The sequence below is a fragment of the Megascapheus bottae genome, chromosome 27 (genome assembly GCF_031878675.1).
Source record: "Megascapheus bottae isolate mThoBot1 chromosome 27, mThoBot2.hap1, whole genome shotgun sequence".
Lineage (NCBI taxonomy): Eukaryota > Metazoa > Chordata > Mammalia > Rodentia > Geomyidae > Megascapheus > Megascapheus bottae.
The window spans coordinates 3,430,864-3,454,225 of NC_143535.1; the positions used below are offsets into that span (position 1 = coordinate 3,430,864).

General features: G+C 53.2%; 1 protein-coding gene across 1 annotated transcript in view; it reads right to left on the reverse strand.

The window, feature by feature from the left end:
• Sorl1 (sortilin related receptor 1) overlaps positions 1-23,362 on the reverse strand; it is a 105,065-nt gene that overhangs the window by 17,928 nt on the left and 63,775 nt on the right. Inside the window, exons 22-37 of the mRNA XM_090319304.1 lie at positions 23,129-23,302; positions 21,084-21,197; positions 18,564-18,686; positions 16,045-16,164; positions 11,936-12,061; positions 10,893-11,000; positions 9,177-9,308; positions 7,517-7,648; positions 6,848-6,982; positions 4,999-5,154; positions 4,115-4,264; positions 2,094-2,225; positions 1,606-1,732; positions 1,306-1,475; positions 672-784; positions 414-518 (exon numbers count right to left, since the gene is read on the reverse strand). Coding sequence (XP_090175430.1) covers positions 414-518; positions 672-784; positions 1,306-1,475; positions 1,606-1,732; positions 2,094-2,225; positions 4,115-4,264; positions 4,999-5,154; positions 6,848-6,982; positions 7,517-7,648; positions 9,177-9,308; positions 10,893-11,000; positions 11,936-12,061; positions 16,045-16,164; positions 18,564-18,686; positions 21,084-21,197; positions 23,129-23,302 — 2,117 coding nt within the window. The remainder of the gene's footprint in view (positions 1-413; positions 519-671; positions 785-1,305; positions 1,476-1,605; positions 1,733-2,093; positions 2,226-4,114; positions 4,265-4,998; positions 5,155-6,847; positions 6,983-7,516; positions 7,649-9,176; positions 9,309-10,892; positions 11,001-11,935; positions 12,062-16,044; positions 16,165-18,563; positions 18,687-21,083; positions 21,198-23,128; positions 23,303-23,362) is intronic.

Sequence of the window (23,362 nt, forward strand, 5' to 3'; positions counted from 1 at the left end):
GTGTCTGGGTTGCAAGCAGATAAAAGCTACATTTGAAAGTTGTTGGTTATGGGAGGGAGGGAAGGATGATTCCCCCTTTAGGGCAAGGAGCTGCGAATTCTGCAGAATGTTTATGATGCATCTCTAAAAAATAAGCAGAGCCTGTAATCCTAGCTACTCAAAAGGCTGAGGTCTGAGGATCATGGTTCAAAGCCAGCCAGGCAGGAAACTCTATGAGACTCTTATTGCCAATAAACTACTCCCCCAAAAAAGCCAGAAGTGGTACCATGGTTTAAGTGGTAGAGCACTCACCCAGGCTCAGAGTTCAAGCCCCAGGACAAGCAATGAAACAAACAGACAGTTCTCTCATGAAATGGATGCACCTCTCTAAGTTCTGAAACTACCAGGTAGCTGGATCAGAGAGGAGCACTCACTCTGACGGTGTACAGGGTGTTGGGGAGCAAGCCCTTGATTTCTGAAGAGTTATCAGCAGCCCTCTGGGAGGCCCACATCTTAGAACCAGTTCGGCTGTATTCCACCTAAAGTGAGAAGAAAAACACAAAGTAAAAGCTCAAGCACGGATCTGGGTTGTGGAGCATGTTCTAGCGGGGGTGTCGTTATTCACAGAGCAGTACTAAGTCCTCTCCCGGTCAGCATCCTGGCGCCCTTGCCAACTTCTGGAGGGTACTTACGATGTACTCCCGGATGAAACCGTGAGCGTGGAGGGGAGGGGTCCAGCGGCAAATGATCACCCCCTCAGCTTCGCTGTGGACAGACAGCTGGAGGCTCCCTGGGGCATCTGGCACTAGAAAAGAGTCCACTGGAAGTCAAGCTATCCTTGCCTGCAGACAACACGACCCCGCATACAGAAGAGCCTAGGCTCCACCAGAAACCCGTGGAAACCGAAAATGGAGCATAGCAAAGGTGCAAGAAAATGTTCCAAGAGCAGTAGCATTCCAAGACGTGGCTGAGAAGGGAAGAAGGGAGGAGGAGGAGGAGGAGGAGGAGGAGGAGGAGGAGGAGGAGGAGGAGAGGAAAGCAATCATACTGACAATCGTGAACAAAAATTTAAAAAAGCAGAATTCAGTGAGAAACAAGGGAAGTGCAGGGAAGGACAGGACAGTGAAAAGTAGCAGTGGAAAGGCACACACACAAATAAAAGCACACTGAAGCCAGGCAAGGGTGGAGAGCACCTGCAATGAAGGCACAAACTGTTACCCTGGGTCGCATAATGCATGCACGTGTGAGACACACGAAATATATGGGCAAAAACTCCTGCGCGCCCTTGGGAGGTCTAAGGTCACAGAAGTCAGATTTCACACTCACATCCTTCTGGAGTCCTGAGGGTCACCAAGTCATTGGTGTTGTGCACCTTGCTGAGACACTGGACCTGGACTTTCACCTGGTACGTGGTGTCTGGCTTCAGGACTTTCAGCACAGTGCTTGTCTTATTGCTGTGCGTCTCCAGAGTCTTCCAAATACTCTCTCCAACCACCCTGCCCAGGAGAATGGAGGTGCCGTCAGAGTAAATGGCTCTGTGTGTGATTGGCTCCCTGAGAGCCGGGCCACGTGAACCACAGGACGGCTTACAGGCTCTCAGGTGGCAGCCGGGGCGTGGGCACCCACCTGTAGTAAACGTTATAGACGCAAGAAGCAGAGGGCATTTTCTTGGGTCGCAACCAGGTCAAAGTTACATCCCCAGAGAAGTCGGCTGTCCACTGCAGGTTCTGCACTTTGTACACGGTTAACTCATCTAGGGAGCACAAGGAGGTGAGCAGCAGGTTGGAAATATGGCAGGAGCAAACCTAACCTGAGCATTTTGGTGGCAGGGAGGTGCTGGCCGGAAGCTGGGCCATTGAACTCATACACATTTCACTTCCAGCAGAGGAAAAGGGCACCGGGGTCCTAACCAGAAGTCCGCAAAACACGGGAGGGAGCCCTGCATCCTTAGCCAGCCCTGTCCCTCCTGACCATGCCCCTCTGGCCATGCCCAGCCCAACCACACCCTCTCACACCACACCCCTCTGGCCACGCCCCTCTCACCACACCCAGGCCGGCCACTCCCCTCCAGGCCACGCCCCACTCAGGCAGCAGGCCAGGCCCAGGAAGCTCACCAGTGCAGGCCTTCTCATCGCTCTCGTCCAAGCAGTCCAGAAAGCCATCGCAGCGCTCCGAGAGCACGATGCAGGTCTCGCCGTCCTCACATCCAAATTCTCGGCTTGTGCAGCTCAAGGTGCTGCGTGTGGCTAAAATACAAACAACGCCCTTAGCCGAACACCAGCCGCTCATCCCTGTAACCCTAGCAACTCAGGAGGCTAAAATCTAAGGATCCTAGTTTGAAGCCAGCCTAGGCAGGAAAGTCTGTGAGATTCTTATCTGCAGTTAAACCCCCAAAACCTAGCAGTGAAGGTGTGGCTCCCATGCTGGTACACCAGCCAGCCCTGGGCAAAAAGCTCAGGTCCAGCCCCAGCCCCTGAGTTCAAGGCCCAGGACAGCCCTTCAGAACTTAGAAGGGAAGGGAGGGCTACGTGGTATGGAAGGCTGGACCAGTGCTTAGGAGAAGCGGTTTGAATCATTTGAACGAATTGGTTTCTACTTAAAATACATGTCCAGAGTGAGCAGTGGAAGGACACTGGCCTTTTTGAATGTTACAATGAGGGTCTTCTTCCAGGAGAAGTGAGAGCGCGTGTTTACGCCCTGGTTCTGGGTGAGTGTGTGAAAATGGTTTACTATCACCCACGCTCACTGCTCGTGTACACAACCCAGCTGGCAGTCACTTGAAGGTTAAGGAGGTCAGGCGCCTGCACCCCAGCACCGGATGCCTGGCCATCCCTGACCCAAACCACAATCATCCCGTGCAGAGCAGCCTGGCATCTACACCGGAGCTCTGATCTCTGCTCGAGTCATGAAAGCAGTGGCGCGGTGAATCATTGCAGCACTGGAACCATGCTGACTTCATGCAGCCACTCAGCTGTACGTGCTGACAAATGTTCTCACGGACATTGGCAGGCCTTGGCCACTCTGCTCTGCCCTCCCAGCAGAAGGGACACAGGTGGGAGCAAGTGCACTTCCTGGCAGAAAAGGGCCTACGTGAGTGTCTGCAGCCAGCAGGGGGCCCCATAGCGAGCAGCCATGGCCACCCCAGAGGTACCATGGTGGTGCGTGGGTTGGCACCTCCAGATACACCCTCCCAGAACTCTACACCACAGTCCTGAAGCCAGAGATGGCCCGGAGTGCAGTCTCTGGACTGACCGGGCTGGCTGGGTGTGGCTGGGTGGTGCAGAGATCAACACACAGCCTAACCGTGGTCTTCTGAACTGGGGGTAGCCGGCCTTCTCCCTGTGACCACGAGAGTACTCAGTGACCCATCTAGGGGACCCTGCAGACAGCAGCCAGTTCCCCCGTGCCGCCCTTCCATGAACAGGCCTGCAAGGAAGCAGGCAGCAGCACCCCCTGCTCGGTAAGCTGCAGCCCAGGAGACGGGCCTGGCACGCACACTGCCGTCCACAGTCTCTACCCCTCCCGCAGGCTTCTGCCCTGCCCATCAGAGTCATCCTTAATAGAACACCAGCGGCAGCATGGGAATAACGCATTTCCATAAAGGTCCACCAGATCCTTCCAGAAGAATAAATGCACACGCGGAAGGCGGCAGGGGTGCGGGATGGAGGCATGACGGTCCGTGTCTGTCTAATGGAGAGGCTGATCAAGGTGCGCTAATTTCATGAACAGACATGCCCAACTGCCACGCCTCTGGACACCAAAACACAACGTTTTAAAGAGGAAAGGCAATGGCTTTTCCAATCAGTGTTTCCCAGAGTTTTAAACATCCCAGTTAAGATGCTTCTCTTATTCCATCCAGAAGATCTTTTCATTGGACACACTCCCAGCCCTTCACACCCAGTCAACTAATTTAATAAAGCCAATCTCGACGTCCCAGGAAGCGACGAGGGTCACTGCAGACAAGTCCTGGAGGAAAGCTCAGAGAAACAAGCGCCCAGATGTGCTGGCACATCTGGGTCGGGTTCAGACCCACAGTGCAGCCCTCGGCCCTGGGACCTCTAGCCTGGAGCCACAGGGAGGAGAGCCGCTGGGGGAGAGGGCGGAGAGCCACTGGGCAGGACCTCCGACTACTCACGGCAGTTAGCCTCGTCCTGGCCGTCCTGGCAATCCCGGTGGCCGTCACAACGCTTCCAGTTGGGAATACACTTCTTTGGTTGGTGACATTCAAACTCAAATCGGTCACATCGTCCAAGCTGGGTGGACACAGAGGCTGCACTGACATTGGCTGGAAAAACACAGTTCTCAAGTTCAGTTGGGTGATCGGGGAGCAGCCCTCGAAGGGCGGAGGGAGGGATCCGGATGGCATGCTGGCCGCACCCCGCTTTGCTCCTCAGAGGCCCTGCCCGGGCCTCAGGAGCCAGGGGCTTGTGTCTAAAGGCTCTCCCCGCCCCCCGTACACACGGAGAGGGGGGTTGGAGGGATGGGATGGGCCAGAGGAAAGGGGAGGAATGCAATATCATTTGGGCCGTGGGAGTGGGTGAGGAGCCAGGAGAGGCTGAATCCTGGCCCCAACCAAGCAGACCAGTATCACATGATCCTCAAAAGGCCCAGCAGTGTCTCTGGAGCCAGAGAGTTCAGGGTGAAGGATCCCCTCTGCAGCCCTGAGGGGCGCTGCCTCACTGATGGCTCTCCAGCAACAGGGCTGCGCTGACCCTGAGATGCCTGCCTCCAGCCACTAGATGGCAGTGCTGACCCTCCTTTCAGATGGGCAGACCAGACAGCCCACGTGCAAAACCAAACCAAACCATAACCAGGAACTGGACACACACAGCCCTCTATCATCCCGCTGCCCTTTTCCACCGAGGAGGAAGCCCTGGGGAAGGCAGGGTCCTGGCTTTTCCTGGTAGGATGCTCATCAGGCAGTCCAGAAGATGGGCACAGGTCTGTTCCACCCCTCCCCCGCCCCGCCTCCTTGGCCCCAGGGAGGGCAGCCCCCACCCCCAGTGCGGGCAGACTCACCAAGGGTGGGGCAGGCTTCCTCGTCTGAGCCGTCAGCACAGTCCCGGTAGCCATCGCACACCCAGGTGTTCATCACACAGGCCCCATGGCTGCAGCGGAAATAATTGGGCAGACAGGTGGAGGGTGCCGACGTGGGGGAGGGCAGGACGTGCAGATCTGAGGGAAACATCAAGTGGGAAACATGGGGTGGGGGTTACTAAAGTCACTGTGTCCCTGCCCATCCCCCTGGGGACTCCCTGCTTCTGCTGCACCCACGCCAGCCACGGGGACAGGTGCAACCATGCTGCAGCACTGAAAAGGGGCTTCTGCCACTTCCCACGAAGTTGCCCGTTTCATGGGGGGCTCCTGAGGGCTCGGGGGGGAGGGGAGCCCATCAGCCAGTGACACAGAATGTTGCTCTAAGGAACTCATCACAATCACCCCAAGACCGAGTTTGGAGGTGCTAAAGCCAAAAGAAAACGGTAAGCGTGCTTTCCACCCAGGCAGGGCCGGGGGCAGCAATGCTGCTGGTCTGCCCAGGATCTGTCCAAGAGCAAGACTTCTTCCTGCAGGTGGCCTGGGAGATGAGAATGCACTGACGGCAGAAAGTGAAGGGCAGAATCAGAACTCGGGGTCTCTCCTCCTGAGACACCAAACGACAGGCCCATGACATACTCCACAGACTGGGAGATGTCGGGCAGGCAGTGGAGCCATCCTGGTGTCTTAGAGGTGGGGGCCAGCCTAGTCCTCACCCCACCAGTCCCCGGCCCCTCACCTCCACAGTCCTCCTCATCTGACCAGTCCCCGGCCTCTCACCTCCACAGTCCTCACCCCACCAGTCCCCGGCCTCTCACCTCCACAGTCCTCCTCATCTGACCAGTCCCCGGCCTCTCACCTCCACAGTCCTCCTCATCTGACCAGTCCCCTCCCTCTCACCTCCACAGTCCTCCTCATCTGACCAGTCCCCGGCCTCTCACCTCCACAGTCCTCCTCATCTGACCAGTCCCCGGCCTCTCACCTCCACAGTCCTCCTCATCTGACCAGTCCCCGGCCTCTCACCTCCACAGTCCTCCTCATCTGACCAGTCCCCGGCCTCTCACCTCCACAGTCCTCCTCATCTGACCAGTCCCCGGCCTCTCACCTCCACAGTCCTCCTCATCTGACCAGTCCCCGGCCTCTCACCTCCACAGTCCTCCTCATCTGACCAGTCCCCGGCCTCTCACCTCCACAGTCCTCCTCATCTGACCAGTCCCCGGCCTCTCACCTCCACAGTCCTCCTCATCTGACCAGTCCCTGGCCTCTCACCTCCACAGTCCTCCTCATCTGACCAGTCCCCTCCCTCTCACCTCCACAGTCCTCACCCGACCAGTCCCCAGCCTCTCACCTCCACAGTCCTCCTCACCTGACCAGTCCCCGGCCTCTCACCTCCACAGTCCTCCTCACCTGACCAGTCCCCGGCCTCTCACCTCCACAGTCTTCACCTGACCAGTCCCCTGCCTCTCACCTCCACAGTCCTCCTCATCTGACCAGTCCCCGGCCCCTCACCTCCACAGTCCTCCTCATCTGACCAGTCCCCGGCCTCTCACCTCCACAGTCCTCCTCATCTGACCAGTCCCCGGCCTCTCACCTCCACAGTCCTCCTCATCTGACCAGTCCCCGGCCTCTCACCTCCACAGTCCTCACCTGACCAGTCCCCGGCCTCTCACCTCCACAGTCCTCCTCATCTGACCAGTCCCCGGCCTCTCACCTCCACAGTCCTCCTCATCTGACCAGTCCCCGGCCTCTCACCTCCACAGTCCTCCTCATCTGACCAGTCCCCGGCCTCTCACCTCCACAGTCCTCCTCATCTGACCAGTCCCCGGCCTCTCACCTCCACAGTCCTCCTCATCTGACCAGTCCCCGCAGTCATTCTCCCGGTCACACTTCCACCTGTTGGGGATGCAGTGGCCGTTCTGGCAACGGAACTGGATGTAGCGGGGACAGCTGGGGGCCTCAGTGGGGTTTTCTGTGGAGATCAAGCACATTGCCCGTTGTTTCCACGACACCATGTGACCCAACACCAAACTGCACCACAACCAGAGACAACAGGCCCAAGCCCAGGCCCTGGACTTCCTTCCAGAGAGGAAGTGGGAAGGAAAGAGGAAGGCAGCAGCCTCGTGGAGCCAGGGGACCACAGATCTGCAAACCCTCCCCGCCCCCTCCCTGACCCCCACTCTGTAGGTTTCTCTTCCCTACATTTTGGTATCTTGCAAATGATGGCCTGAGTTCTGATGTGCCATTTCACTCATCAGATTTAACCCGATGAAGCCCTGAAGGTGGCACTCTGGTCTACAGCTTTCTCCACACTGCCTGAGGTGACTGCAGGAGGGAGAGGAGGCAGCGACTGCATCCAAGGCTCCTGACACCCACCAAGGCCTAGGGAGGGCTCAGCTCTCTGCATGCTGACAGCAGCAGGGGAGAGGCAGCAGGCAGCAGCCATCCTCCCTTTCCTGGCCATGCAGGCTGGGGTGTGAAGGCCGCCCTGCACTCTCCTCCTTACCACAGTTGGCTTCATCCGAGAAATCCCCGCAATCGTCCATCCCATCGCATTTCCAGATCAAGCTGATGCACACGCCGTTCTCACACTGGAACCCGAACTCGTCGCACACCTTGTGGAACTCGGGGTCTGGGGCTATGTAAGGAAGGACGTCCACAAAGCCCGATCACTTCTGTGCCGCAGGAGTGAGAGCGAAACGCAAGAGGGGACCACAGGCCCTGCGCTGAGAGGCTGCTGAGCTGAAGGACTTCTTCAAAGCCACAGCCGCATTTAGACCAGGACTGCCACGGCGCAGAGCTGGATGGTTAATCCGTCCACTGGGCTTCTGTGGAGCGGTGATGGGCTGAGCTGATCTCACCCAGACTCCAGCTCCAAGTCCTCACCGCAAGCTAGGGGTCAGCTTAATGACCACTTGGGAGAGGGTATAAAGGAGCTGCAAGTTCAAGGCTAACCTGGGCAATGTAATAAGACCCTCATCCTTCTGAAAAGCATGAGTAGCCAATCGCTGGCTAATAGGGAGGCTGAGATCTGAGAACGGAGGTTCAAAGCCAACCTGGGAAGGACAGTCCATAAGACTCATCTCTAATTAACCACCAAAAAGCCAGAGTGGAGCTGCAGCTCAAGTGGTACAGTGCCAGCCTTAAGCGAAAAAGCTAAGGGAGAGCACCCAGTTGGCACACACCCCCGTGGAGGGGACTTCCACATAGACACGTGAAGAGAAAAGGCCACTGAAGGCGCAGGGAGGAGGCAGCCCTGGACCCGGCCTGGGAGACAGCACCTTGACCTTGGACTTGTGTCTCCACGACCTTGAGACCTAAAAGTCCGCTGTTCACGCCTCGCGGTCCAGCACAGCGCTGCAGTCCCTGCGAGGGACACAGGCAGTGTCTGGGAATGGGGCAATGAACCAAATCCCTTGTGAAGGATGCTCACCGTGTAGGGGAAAATACACAGGGTGGCACTGCACCTGGGCTGAAGCTATGGGGGCATGGCCAGCCAGGCCAGGGGTGGTGGGGCCGCCAGCTGTTCAGGACAGGTGGCAGGCAGGCCTCTGGCACGGGGGACCTGCCAAGATGGAGGTCGTCCACCAGCTTCCAACAGAGCAGCTATGGTTTCTCTTTCCTTTATTTAGCTAATGAATTTACTGACGTTCTGGGGATTGAACTCGGGCATGACCACCCTCCACAGTGCTTTTGCTTGTCGTGTTTGTTCTTCACAGAGTATGGCACTTTGAGCTAGCCTGGAACTTATTCTCCTGCCTTTGCCTTTCTGAGGAGCTGGAATTGCAGAAGTACACCACCACGCCTGGGCCGAAGCATACCTTCACCAAACGGGGGTGACCCTGGTGACCTTTCCAAGCTTCCATGCCTTCTCGTGTCTCCAGCCCTGCTTCTGGCTGCTTATTCTGGAGGTGGACTGAGTGAACGCTCCTGCCCTGACTGTCTACAGTTACGACGCTCTGGATCTCAGCTTCCTGGGTGGCCAGGGGACCAGGCCTGGACTGCCACACTCAGGCCAGCGTAGCACTCCTCAAGGCAGAACGCTACCTCAGGAGACCCAGCGTCAGCAAAGATCCAGGGTGGCCAAGCCTGTCACCTCCCCCTCCACGAGTGACCTCTCCCCTCTGCAGCTGCCTCCCCTCCCACTCCCTCCTCCTGCCACTCACAGCACCCTGCGAAGGCCGCATCCTCATCCGAGCCGTCACGGCACTGAACGATGCCGTCACACACCATGGAATGAAACAGGCACTGCTGGCGGTTCTTGCACACGAAGTCCATGAAGCGGGTACACAGCGGCTCTGGTAGGGGGCGAGAGGAGGGAAGGGCCATGAGCTCCGGGGCTGCAGGGTGCCCCACGGCCCAGGCCCAAGGCCCATGACAGACACACAGTCAAGAAGCAGTACAGCATTCGGACAGAATCCTGGATGGAGCACTTGCTTTGTGCCCAGCCCAGAGCTAAAGGATGGGACGAGGTGTGTTCTTCCTCCCTCAAGGCATCACTGTGAGAGGCTTCACAGCCCGTTTACAGATGAGCACATAGCCAACGAGGGAGATGCCAAAGCTGAAACCCAGAGCTAGCCGCCATCACCAGGGTGTGACACCAACTCTCTGAGAGTGGCTGGCAAATGTTCTCCTTCAAGGCACTGGGGTTATGGGGTGAATCGAGCCCTCTCCCGAAGTCCCAAAGTGACTGCTTTTGGAGATGGGGTCCATTTAGAATGGTTGACAAGATGAGTCCTGTTAGATGAAGTTATATGGGCACAGGACAGGTGACACGGCAAGATGCCAAGATGCATGCAGAGAGCAAAGGCCATGCGAGCACAAGGCAAGAAGATGGCCTCTGGAGCTGAATGCAGCCAGCTCTCTGTCGGGTCTCCAGCCTCACAACTCTTGGGGCCTGAACCTACAGACTTTGGACTAGCCAGCCTCCATAACTGTGCAAGCCAAGTCCTGTACGCTGTCGTCCTGTTTCTCTATAATACCTCAACTAACACAGAGAGCGAGCAATGACTCTGCAGAAGTCATAGCCTGTTGCAGCTCTTCTAATGTCGACACTGTAGCATGAGAACAGTTACATTCAGAGAACAGTTCCATTTGGTGAGTATGCGGGAAACAGGAGTCACTGTGTTTCAAAATGCAGTGCCACTTGAAAGAACTGGGCATGGGTTGAATCTTGTCCACTGCTGTTCTGAGCCAGCACAGAACAAGGGCTGTGTAACAGAATCACTTGGGATACTTCAAAGAAAGAAAAAAAATCACCCAACCCCTCCCTAGCCCACATTCAAGAGTAGGGAGCCATTCTTCTGTCAGGGGCCATTCAGATACTTGAAGTATCATTCGTGGGCCGTACAAACATGCTCAGTGCAGGCAGCCGACAGGGGCTTCCGAGAAGCACATGAGTGTGTCCTGTCAAGGACCAAATGGTTTTGAGAGTCTTTGCAGACTGCAAGGTGGAACGGCCCCACCTCTCAGCCCCACAGAGCGTCCACAGGTGGCATCCTGGCACCCATGATTTTTAAAGCCCCTCAGGTGATCGCAGGGTACCCTAAAGGTACAGGACACTGGCCGAAGATCACCCTTCTGACTCTAAAGATACTGGATAGGAATGGTTGCCTGGCCTTGGGATGCGTCCCAAGTGATACTGGACAACACTGACAAACGCAGCCCAGAAGAAGAGACCCGGCAAACACAGGCTGTTGATTCACAGAACACACAGAAAAGAACTGGTAACATTCCCCAGACATAACTCACCCCACGATCCCAGCCCCAGCCCCCCTTCCCGCTCCCTCCCCCTAGCTGCAACCCACAGAGGGCACCGGTCTGGGTGGGCTTCCTCCCATCACACCCGCAGGGCCTGGCACCTGTGCCCGGGGCACACTCACCGCAGTGCTGTTCATCCGAGCCATCCGAGCAGTCGCGCAGACCATCGCAGTGTTTGCTGGATGGGATGCAAGTGCCATTTGGGCAGTGGAATCCGTTGCACTTCTTCTCTGAAATTCAACCCAGTGATGGAGAAGAATGAAATAGAGGAACCTTGGCAGAACACCCATCTGTACCACCCCGTGTCTGTATGCTTAGATCCAGCAATGCCCAAAGCAGAAATGCGTCCTACTTAACAGAAGAGTGGGAATTCCATTGCAACACCTTGTAATAGATGCAAAACCCCCTGCACCTCTGCCCAGCAGAGGACTGTTCTGCTAGTGGTTCTAGAGAGCTGCAGGTGATTAAAGAAGGGCAAAGTTCTGTTTCCAGTATATAGTTATGTGAACAACAACAAAACCAAGGTGGAGAATAACATAACATAAGAGCATATTTTTGGTATAAAATGGGACAAGGGTTCTTTCTGTCTGTCTAAGCAGTTGTGTCACTTAAAGACAGCAGTGTGTTCTAGGAAATGAGCCCGTGGACTGTGGCTGCGTGAACATGGTGGTGTGTGTTTACACTGACTCGGGCGCGATGCTATCAGGATGCTTGTGTCCTTCAGGGGCTCGAGACACAACCATCAGGCAGGCGGCAGAGATGCATGAGGCTGCACTGGAAGAACGTGGTTTTTTGGAGTTTGCTTTTCCTGAGCGGAAGGGCTCCTTCTCTACCGATGGAACCAAGTGTAGCCGTGGCTGTATGCCAGGTGGCTCACCGGCTGGCTTTGAATTGTGACCCTCACATCTCAGCCTCCTGAGTGGCCACGGTTGCAGGTGAGAGCCACCAGGCATTTCTGCAGTGGGGTGAAGTGTGATTTGTTTTGTTTGTAGGTGAGGGACTGACCCATCACAGGACCGGCCACAAGCGGTGGAGCGGGCGGGCACCCTGGTTTCCACAGGGCTCACAGAGAGGGGCTTCGTTTCGGAGCCCATCTGCAGCGTTGCTGCGGTGGTGGCAGCAGGCCCCGGGGGGGCTCCCCCAGGGCCTGGGCACTGGCATTTACCACAGGTCACTGGATCCTCGTCAGAGCCGTCCTGGCAGTCTGCATCGCCGTCGCATGCCCAGCGCTGGGGGATGCAGTGCCCGTTTCGGCACTGGAAGTTGGTGGCCTCGCAGGTGTGGTAAATAGCTGTCAACAGAGGGGGCAGTGTCACACCCCCTCCTCCTCCACCAAGCATCTGAGCTGCTCCTCAGCGGGCAGGGCCTCAGAGCGTGGGCTACATGGGGCTCAGGCTGCCTACGCCTTGGCACAGGCCCGGATGCTCATGCCAAACGGCCACTTCTTCCAATCACTCAAAGACTGAGTACAGCCGTCCTCCCATTCCACAGCCGAAGAACAGAATGGGAGAGACTGGGGAACTTACGCTAGGGCTGTCTTCTTCCTGTGAAGCCTCGGTGCAGTTTCCCCTCACAGAAGCCCCTGTTGCCCTGCTGCCCAGTGTGGGTCCCCAGCTTTGCGCTCTTACGCTGCTGCCATCCAAGGGCTCCCCTAAGCTCTGAAGGGCCGTCACTTTATATAATACCAAATGCGAAAGACTTTAGGTCTAAAGACTGTGTAACTAATTCATGCAAAGTCTCCAAGAAAGCAGAACGCAGAGCTCAGAACACAGAGCCATCTGCCATCTGCCCAGCCTTACGTGTAAGCAAACATGGCATTCGCTGGCCCAGAATACATACCATCCAGCACAACTACTTCAAACAAACAAAGAAGGCAGAGGAACGGTCATGCTTACGACTGAACGGCCTTACTTGAACACATGGGCTAAGGCCACCTGGAAGTCATTTAGGAGCATCTCAGTTCAAGCACCTAACATGTACCTCAAACCCAACCAGCAGTACAAACACCTTCTCGCTTGATTTGTCCACCCAGCGCTCACTGCTACCACCTGCACTCAATACTAGACACTAGTCCTACCTTACCATGGGAGACACCTCGGAAGAGCGTCCATAGGTGCCTCAGACTCTGCGTGGCTCTCAGTCCAGTTCATACTGTGCTTTCCGCACAAATACGTACAAACCAATAATGGGTTTCCATCATACATACATACAGTAAGAACTAAGACAATGACAACACAAACGAATACTAAACTACAACTACAGCAACATGCCAGAATAAAATTCACTTAAAAATCCATGAGCTGTTCACAAACACTTACACACTACATATTTTCAAGGTGATATTCTCAGGGAATGGGTGCTCATGGGTTAACTGAAGTAGTGGAAAGAAACGTGTGAATGAATGAGAGCTAGGTGGTGGTGGCTCATGCCTCTAATCCTAGTTACACAGGAGGCTGAGATCTGAGTATGGAGGTTCAAAGCCAGCCTGGGCAGGAAAGTCTATGAGACTCTGATCTCCAATTAACCACCAGAAAACCAGAAGTGGAGCTGTGGCTCAAAGTGGTAAAGTGCTAGGCTTGATCAAAAGAGCTCAGGGACAGCGTCAAGGCCCTGAGTTCAAGCCCCACAACCAACAACAACAACAAAAAAGAAAAACGTGACTGGGGGGAAGGTACCAGATGGGCCCCCATTAATTTAGCTATGTGACTAGGCTTCTTATAGCCAAAGAATATAAAACAAACCACAGTGGGTTGTTGAAAGCAAATGCAGCTTTATATTCAATTGACTGAAAATGAACTAACTACTCAGAGGTTGGGGAAATTGGCTTACAATGTACTCTAGAATTTCTCATTTTTTTTCCAGTCCTGGCTTGAACTCAGGGCCTAAGCACTGTCCTTGGGCTTTCTCAAAGCTAAAGCTCTACCACCTGAGCCACAAAACCACTTCCAGTTTTTTTCTATGTATGTGGTACCGAGGAATAGAGCCCAGGTCTTCGTGCATGCTAGGCAAGCACTCTACCACTAGGCCAAATTCCCAGCCCCATTGTATTCTAGAATTTCTACTGAATTTTTTTTTGGGGGGGGAAGAGTCAGAAAGAAGTACAGAAAATCCAATTCTTCACACTACTTTGAAACAAGGAATGATCCATTATCTGTGTCCCTTCATCTCTCAGAAGACCAAAGCAGTGTTGGGTAGCATATAAATAAGTCTATGGGAGGTGTCAACATTCACTATCGCTGGCACTCAGAATCCAACAAACATGTGTAAGAAAAAAAATACTATATAACTTAAATACAAAGAACAAATAAAATGTGTCACCTGAGGTTATGCCTAGAAAGAACCATTGCCTAGAATACTTTCTATTTATACATCAACAATCTTACAAAATGTACATTCCTCACTAAGGCCTTCCCTGCTTAGGCACACAAAGTTGCCTAAACTAATTAGCATAGTAGTCTACTTATTACTATTCTGGCTATGCCTTTCCTTGTTAATTGGAAGCAATTGCAAAGCACTAGTGTGGTTTCCAAATAACAATTCTGGGAGGCAGGTCTGAGATCGCCGGCTTCCATCCCAGACGCTGAGATCAGAAAGATGGATCACTTCACACAACTGCACTCAAGTGGCCAAGCTGGACTGGGATGCAGAAAACATTGTCTTTCTCCTCAGCTTTCCTCATTTACTAGCGCTTTTATTTGTGAGTGCAGCATAAATCATTATGTTCAATAAATAGTTTGAAAATTATCGACACAGAAAGGGTTGACTTTTAAACCAAGTTGACGTGCCAAGGGAAGAAAGAAAAGACTCCTGTCTCTGATGGGGTTGGCCATACTGCAGGAATGGCAGGAGTTCTGTGGTGAGCGGTCATGGAGAGGCAGCGCCCGCTTCTAACAAGGGCATCATCATCTGCCTAAGTCTCTGACTTCTATCTTCCCTAAGCCAGCAAGACCTGCTAGAACAACGGGACCAAATGTCGTAATTAAACATCGGAGGGGGGGGAAGCAAGGCAACTTATGTGTGCCAACACAGAAAGGTGCTCACAACTGTAATCCTAGCTACTCGGCAGGCTGAGATCTGAGGATCACAGTTCAAAGCCAGCCTGGGAAGAAAAATCTCAGAGGAAGAGAAGGAGAACCATCTTTGCCAGAACAGCTATGAGAAGAAGGCTGCAGCTGAATGACAAAACTCTAAGCCTTCCCCAACGAGTCTTGGTGAGAGAAAACCAGAGCTAAAACCAGAGTCTGTGTGACAGCCTGCCCATGGACTGGGGGCTGTGAATCCATTCTGGAGGACTGGTGCAGCCTGCTGGGACACGAGTTGGACCAATGTGAATGTGATAACAAGATGTTCAATCATGCTGCAATGTACAGACTGAGGCTGCCCTCGTTTACTACCCAGTTATCCACCGCAGCTCGCTTCCAGACAGCGCACATGTGTGCCCCAGGAAGATGGCGGTGCCTCTGCTGCCGTTCCGCTAGTGCAGGCCATGCTCACATTCAGAAAAGCACATTCCTGAGGCTCTCCAGAGTAGAGCCTCCAGGGAGGGTCAGGACTGCAGGCTCAACTGTAACCTCGAGAGACCCGCGCAGAGCAAATCACGCCTTGCGTGGGTTTGGGGATCTTAAATTTCTTATTTTTTTTAAATAAGTGATAATTATCTAGAAGTAAGGATTGAAGGGACAAATATTAAACAGAATTTGCTTTTATTCCTCCACAACCATCCTCAAGTCTAGTTCTACTTAACCGCCCCCCACACACACACACAACACGAGGTACACGGCTACCATGCACTCATTCATTCATAATAATGCGGTGAGCATGAATGAACACTGCCCTTAACTTACTCCATCTAGCACCCCCGGCTGCTCATGGGATTCCCAACTTTATTGTTGGATGAAATCTTACGTTTCACTGATCTGGTCAGCCCTCCTAATTTTCCATTTGAATAAGCTGACCTAGCTCATGACCCAGGGTCAGTCTGTGAAGTGTACATTCCTGGTCCTGAAGAACTGAGAAGACCTGAGCCAGAATGTGAAGTAGCAGCTACATCACCCAGAATGCTGGCCAGTCCACCACCATTTCTCTGGGTGAGACTTTCTCCATGAAGGAAGCAAGGGCGCTCATTTGCATTCTGACACCAGCTCCTTATTCAGATGACTGTGCTCACTGGCTCCTAAAGTACAAGCTACTGTCCAGCTTCCACACCCTACAGGCCATGACACCAACCAACAGGTAGTGGGCAAATGCTGACCGCTGAGTCTAGGCAGTACTGACCGGTGCAGTTGGCTTCGTCAGACCAGTCCCTGCAGTCGTTGTCCCCGTCGCACACCCAAGAGGCGCGGATGCACATTCCTGAGCTGCAGTTGTGTTCGTCACTCCGGCACTGGTGCATCTCTGTGGGGAAGACAGCAGACAGAGATGCGAGGGCGCCAGCTCCCCCCAAATTCCATCCCTGGAGTCCAAGTTCACAGGGCACCGCTGATTCCGAGTAGGTAGCACGGACAGAGAGACTGGAATCCAGGAAGGAGGGAGCTTTAACCAGGACAGGAAGTCATCTAGAATCATCTCCACAGAGTAAACAGGTAAATGGGTCCTTAGAGGTGTCATGGAAGCAGACCTCATGATGCAACATGTCCTCAAAACTCCTGTGTGGAAGCTGAGTCACCAGGGAGGCCTTGAGAAGACTAAGGACCAATGCACAACCTTCCTAAAGAGGGCAGAGAAGAAGATGTCCACGAGAACAGGCCCTCCCCAGGCCTGGGTGTGGATCAATTCACAACCTTCCTAAAGAGGACAGAGAAGAAGATGTCCACGAGAACAGGCCCTCCCCAGGCCTGGGTGTGGATCAATTCATAACCTTCCTAAAGAGGGCAGAGAGAAGAAGATGTCCACGAGAACAGCCCCTCCCCGGGCGCTGAGTGTATAGGGATCTTGATCTTGGACTTCCCAACCTCTACAACTAGAAGAAATTTCCACTGCTTATAAACTTCTCAGACATTCTCTTACAGCTGCAGTTAACAGGTGGGGTTTTATGGAGCCTCAGGGAGCAGGGGTAGCTGCGCAGAGCCTGAGGGGCAGACCTGGCTGTCTCCCTAGAAGCGGGTTGAAGGCAAAGGTGGGGAGTGAAGTATTCATGATGAAAGATGAAGAGGCCTGCGGGGGAGAAGGGCTCAATGGGAGCTGGGGATGGATTAGGACCAAAGAGCAGGAGGGCCAGGGAGGAAGGTGGGAGCTGAAGATGTTGAATGGTCAACCACATGTCCAGTGGGGGAGGGAGACGATTCTGGGGTTCCCACTGTACTAGACCAAAACTCACAACACACTTCAACTAGAATAGTAGGCGGGGAGATGGCAAGAACCCCAAGCACATGCTCTGTTACAGAAAGAAAACGCCAGCCCTCCCAGAGGAAGGCTGGGAAATCCCTGCCCAGGGTTCTCAGCTGTGCTCTGTGACCTCTGACTTACAGCAGAGTTTCCTGAGTCATTAGTCTACTGCATTACAACCATGCACAAGCACTCTCTGCTCCACTTTTTCCAGTCCCTGCGAGTCCATACACTTGCTCCTCATAAAGGAACCAAACTGTGTGTGTGCATGCCTGCATGTGTGTGTGTGTGAGAGAGAGTGTGCACAGGATGGATGGACAGGAAAGAAGGCGTGACAGAGGCATGCCAACTCCTCGTCACGCCTGGTATCTGTTCTCGCTCCTGGTTTAGGGCCCTGGGTCTCCCATCTGGTGCACTGTGTGCATTGCATAATGCCTCTGTCAGTAGCCAGCCACGGAGCTTGGGCCCAGAGCCTGCTAAGACAGGGCTTGTGAAAGTGACAGAACAGCTCAACAGGAAGAGCGTGGGATCACCAGGGAGATAAGAAGACAGACCACAGTCAGTGAATGTGGAAATTAAAAGGACTAGACTAGATAGTCCCTATAATGCTTACGCTGCCAACACATTTTTCTCCTAACATAAAAATTACCGTTCAGAAGGCTTATATTACCTGCTGATCTTCAGCAGAGTTTACTGAAGGATCCCGGCGGGGGTGGGGAGACCAGCTCACAAACTTCACCAGCCTACTCTCACCCCCACTTACGAAGTGTGGGTCAAGTTCTCACCTACCACCCTACTGTCTTCCCTGACAATGGAGCTCATGTCTGTAATCTTAGCAACTAGGGAGGCTGAGATCTGAGGGCTGTGGCTCAGAACAAAGTCTGTGAGATTCACAGGAACATCTATGAGCCTCTTATCTCCAACCAGAGATTTTAAAAAGCCAGAGGCAGAGCTGGGGCTCAAGTGGTAGAGCTGAGCAAAAACAAGATACTGAATTCAAGCCCTACTTCTAACACAAGCATACATACATACAAAGAGAGAAAACAGACTTTTACTGCCTGGCTGACACATTTCCCTTTGGTAGCATCTCTATATGGCAAAAAGGATCCCCTTTTCTCATTTTTCAGATTAGAGGACAAGGACAATTGAAGAGTAAGTGACTGAGCTGAGTTTAGGCCCCATCTTGTCTTCACTTACTTCTACATCCCCATAACTCTAGGTTGAGTGTGACCAGAAGAAAAGAATTGTCAGGAAACAGACACACAAAAAAATCCCCATAAGAACAAAAGAGCAAGGAAGACTTAACCCTGCCACATGGATGGCGGTGGCCCTGCACCTGGAAGATGTTGAACCCGGAAATGACTATCAGAACTTCTCCTTCTCCAGCCCCACCCCACCTGTTTGTGCAACCCAGTTGGCAAACATGGCTACCCCTCTCCAGAAGGGATTTGCACATCGTATCCTCTTACCACAGTGACTCTCATCACTGTTGTCTCCACAGTCGTCCTCAAGATCACATTTATAAGAGAGTGGGATACAGGTCCCCGATTCCTGGCACCGGAACTGGGTGTCCACGTCACAGACAGTGGTAGCTACAGCATGAGAGAGACGAGACACTCATTAGGTACAACTGATGAACCCTACTCTCCCCACCACACAAACTTCGCTTTAGAAAACCAGCTAACAGCAATAACAACAACAGCCCCAAAACAGAAGCAGACCAACTTCAATGATAAACACAGAAAGCAAACCTCAATTTCACATAAGGATTTCAACCTGAAGCTCAAACCAAAGCCGGCTCAGAGCTGTCTTCCAGGTAAGGGCACCATATGGGAACAGGGCCTAGAAAGCAGGACACTGTCACCTGACTCGAGGGGAAGGGAGGGGCTACCTTACCTCCTGAGAGTCCCTTCAGACTAGAGGGTATCTCCCCAGGTAGGGGGGTCACGCCTTAATCTAGAAAACTCCTATTAATGTAGTTCAAATCCATGCAACAAGCTGGAATTGGGCTGCTTTGAAAAATGCACAGATAGGATTTTGTAGCAGAAATACAGGGTGCATGCTTTGTCAATCCAGACTGACTGTCAAACCCTGTCTCTACCTCTTCTCTAAGCAGCTGATTTTTCACCTCCCAGAGCCTCAGTTTCTTCAACAGTAAAATGCAGGCAAAGTAACACTTATAATCACAGGCAGAAAGAGTGGGTTTGGACCCGACTTCCTGCCACCTACTTCACATCTGTGCCCCTCTCTCTCCTCCCATGAAGTGGAGACAAGAGCTACCTGGCAGTACTGTACCACAAGGAGAGTATAATGGAACTGTATAAGAAAACAGGCTTGGGACCAGAGCCTATTTGATAAACAGGACTGAGAGATAACAGGCTCCAAACACATAACACTTTTTGTCCTCAACTTGTCACAAGCCCTTCGGGCATCAGGATGAGCACAGAATGACATTTCTCCCTCTCCTCATCTGAAATGCTCTGGCTTTTGTAGAAAGCCTGGGAATGCGGGGTGCAGGAAGGCCAGGCGCTCTCCCAGGTAGCCGAGGGACCCACAGGAAAGTAATGATGTGACAAGGATGGAGTACTGAAGGGAGGGCGGGGGTGGGCCCTGACATGAAATGCCAAATGGCAGCTCATGCTTGAGGTTCCATCACTCCTCTGTAATTGAGCTCATGTAGGCGGCAAAGGATGAATGCAAAATGACAAGACTGCAGGGGACACATGTCAAAACCCCCGAGCCTGCCGTCCGCCCAGCTGGAGGAGTCTGTTTCACAGGAAGGGAAATGACTGACAACACCCTTCCTCTCTTCCCTGGCGGCTGACGGGTACAGCGCCAGCTCCTCATACCGCAGTCCTCGGCTGCAGGCCTCCTGTGGGCAGGGGACCACTCAGCATCTCAAAAATCCCATCTCTCCTCGATAAGGAGGTGTACATGGAGGCCAGACACCACTCTCTCTCGGTCCCCAAGAGACTGGCTTCATGCTCCCGTGTCCCTCATCCCCACACCCCTGTCACAAATGACTTGTTGGAATCTGAGCCGCATGGATGTGGGAGACAGTGGAGCAAGAGCAGGTCAAGGTGGGTGTCAGGAAAGCCGACACTGGGTGACTCTCACACCGAGCCTGGAGAGGGCAGAGCCAGCCACGCTTCACCCTGAGAGATTGCTTCCACCGTGTGGAAAGCCATGAGGCCAGCAGCAAAGCCGGGCCTGGGGGTCGGAGAGCTCCTCCTCAAACATGAAGGTTTGGGTTCTGCCCAAAACGTGAAACCAGGGCCGGGAGTGTGGCCTAGTGGTTAAAGTGCTTGCCTAGCATGCACAAAGACCCGGGTTCGTTTCCTTGGTACCACATACATAGAAAAAAGCCAGAAGTGGTGCTGAGGCTCAAGTGGTAGAGCTCTAGCCTTGAGAAAATCCAAGGACAGTGCTCAGGCCCTGAGCTCAAGCCCAGGACTGGCTAAATAAATACATAAATAAATAAAGTGAAACCAATAGTCCAGTTATAGGAAGCAAGCCAGGGGCTCTCGGCTTCTACTAGAACTGTTTGTGTCTGGGCGGTTTCCTTGCAACATGCTAACTGATGGTATAACAAACTCCGTTTCCACTTCCCTCTGGTGACACGTTTGTGAATGTGCTTAGTGTGCTGTCTAGTCTGCTGCAGATCCCTCAGCTCCCCCAGCTCTGATGGGCAGGGGAGGCCTGACCCGTGGCTGCTGGGAGTAAGAAAGGCACAGGACCAGCGCCTGTCCAACCTGGCCATCGCTGTGCTCTTCCCCTGCTGCAGAAGACACCCACTGAGGGCCGGGAAAGGGCCCCAGGCCAGGGGCCAGGGCTGGTCACCGAGGGTGGGGAGAGCCCAGAGGCTGATCCCTCAACACCTGCACTTCCTTTGTGGGCGAGGTGGCCTGCAGCTGCGGCATCTAGTCCAGGAGGAAGGCCTAAACCACACTGCGCTCACAGGGCAAGAACAACCAACCCACGACACTCACGGCAGTTCCTCTCGTCGCTCATGTCTCCGCAGTCGTTGTCAAAGTCACACCACCAGATGCTGTTGATACAGTTTCCATTGCTGCATCGGTACTGGTTGCGAAGACAGGTGTTCTCTAAACACGGGGCAGGGGGAGGAGGAGGAAGATGAGGATTAGGAGGAGGAGGAGGAGGAGGAGGAGGAGGAGGAGGAGGAGGAAGGGGAAACAGAGCCAAGACTATTCGTATTGCTGGACCAGGGGACTTTCACTTCCACTCCTCTTCCTACTTCGTCATTCTGCAGTAAAGGTGTGTGTGTGGGGGGGGGGGGAAGCCCACATGCAAACCAGGAAAGAGTATCCTCCCCTGGGGCCTCCTTCCCTCCTCTTCCAAAACTGCAGGGGAAGACGCAGCAGCACGGCAGTGTTTTGCAGTGCCAGTGGCACGGCTACGGTCCACTGGGCAGCAAGTTCAGTACATGGGCACAAGAAAAAGGCTAATTCACGAAGCAACTCTTCCGCAGACTGTGTCCATTCGGCACCAAAACACACACACTCCTGACATCCATCACTCTACTGTGTACAAAGCCCGATGTCCATACTGGTGGGTTCACTGCAGTCAGCCAAACACACACAGAAAGTATCTGGGGAAAATAACTTGATCTGTCCTGAAAATATACAAACTTGTCATTCCCTGCACAACACAAGGTGACAGCTCTTCATAGTGTATTAGATACAATACGGCACCTCTTTGTAGTATTAATAGGTATCAGAAGTGATCCAGGAGTGATTTGAAGTATGCAGAGAGAGGTGTGCAGGTTATACACAAAAACCATGGCATTTTGTAAAAGGGACACACATATCCACAGAATTTCAGAGCGAAAGGAGTCCTGTACCAGTCCACAGAATACTGAGGGAGGATGGTATATATTCACATATAATTGTGTGGTTCTATACATCCAACTCCATAGCTGAGTGAGTTACTAAGGGTTGTTTGTTTGTTTTGCCTATGACTTCTTTAAAGCAAACACACACACACACACACACACACACACACACACACACACACACATACACACACACACAGAGCATTATTTTGCAAACTCTGTCTAATCAAAGATATTCTGACGGGCTAAGGGCATCTTCCCTCCCCTCCCTCATGAAACATGACACCAATCTTATTTCTTTCTCAATAGCTTGAAGATGCCATCCAGCGGCTGAAAGGCAGTGAGTGCCCTGCTTCTGAGTCAGGCAGGTCATCTGTCTTCCACCTGCATTTTTTAAGGAAGATGGACTAGAAGGCTGCCATTGTGTGATTCACCCCTGAGCCACAGGGGCGGCAGGGAGATGTGAGGTTAGGGTTACAAAGCAAATAAGAACTGAAAGAAGAGAAGGCAGGAAGCGTGCCATCCATCCAGGTACATCTCACCAGGCCTCCTGCCAGGTTCTCACTGACAGAAGTGTGAGGCTGGGGACTGGGGAAGTGGTAAAGGGGAAAACAGGTTTCTAGAGGAAAGTACTTTAAATTATGCATTCCAGATCTACGGGGCTTGGGGTAAGGCTGCTCTTGCTATTTCCTCATGACTTGGAAACCATGATGAAATGACCACAGAGCATGCATAGACCTCCAGAAACATGGGTCTAAAAGCTCAGGCCACTTCAGGGAGTGGAAGGTGGATAGCTGTACACTAATGAGAAAAAGAGTCAGCTCTGCTGGAGTCAAGCCAGTTAGGTTTCCCAGGCAGGCAGGGCCAGACCATAATCTGCAGAAGTGGAGAACCTGCACATTCCCCAAAGAGTGGGGGAGGAAAGAGATGCCGAAGACGGACCACGGAGGTGAACCAGGAGTTCTGATGACACCATTAAGTAAAAGGCACACTTAGTACTTTGATGAACAGCTCAGGCCTGTTCTGAGCAGACACTGAAGTGTCACAGGTCTTGGAACCCAGGCCAGGATGTGGCTAAGTATCCAGTGCATTTCATTTCTAGCTAGGACATTTCCCAGTCAGGGGACATCTAGCCACGGAGGGAGATGAAAAATGGGGAAGGAAGACAGACAGAGGACACACCTTCTTTGACACAGGTGTTGTTCTTCAGCTGATAGCCCTGAGGGCACTCACACATGAGGTCCCCAGATGGGAGGATGCTGCTGGCCACCCCCTCGGGACACCGGCAGCTTTTGCTGTTGTTGGCTTTAGGCAGGCACAGCAGGCTGCATGGCCTGGGCACACAGGCGTTGCTTCCTGGAGAGAAGAATAACACAACTGCCAGTGAGTACAGTCCATGAGGGAGCCACAGAATAG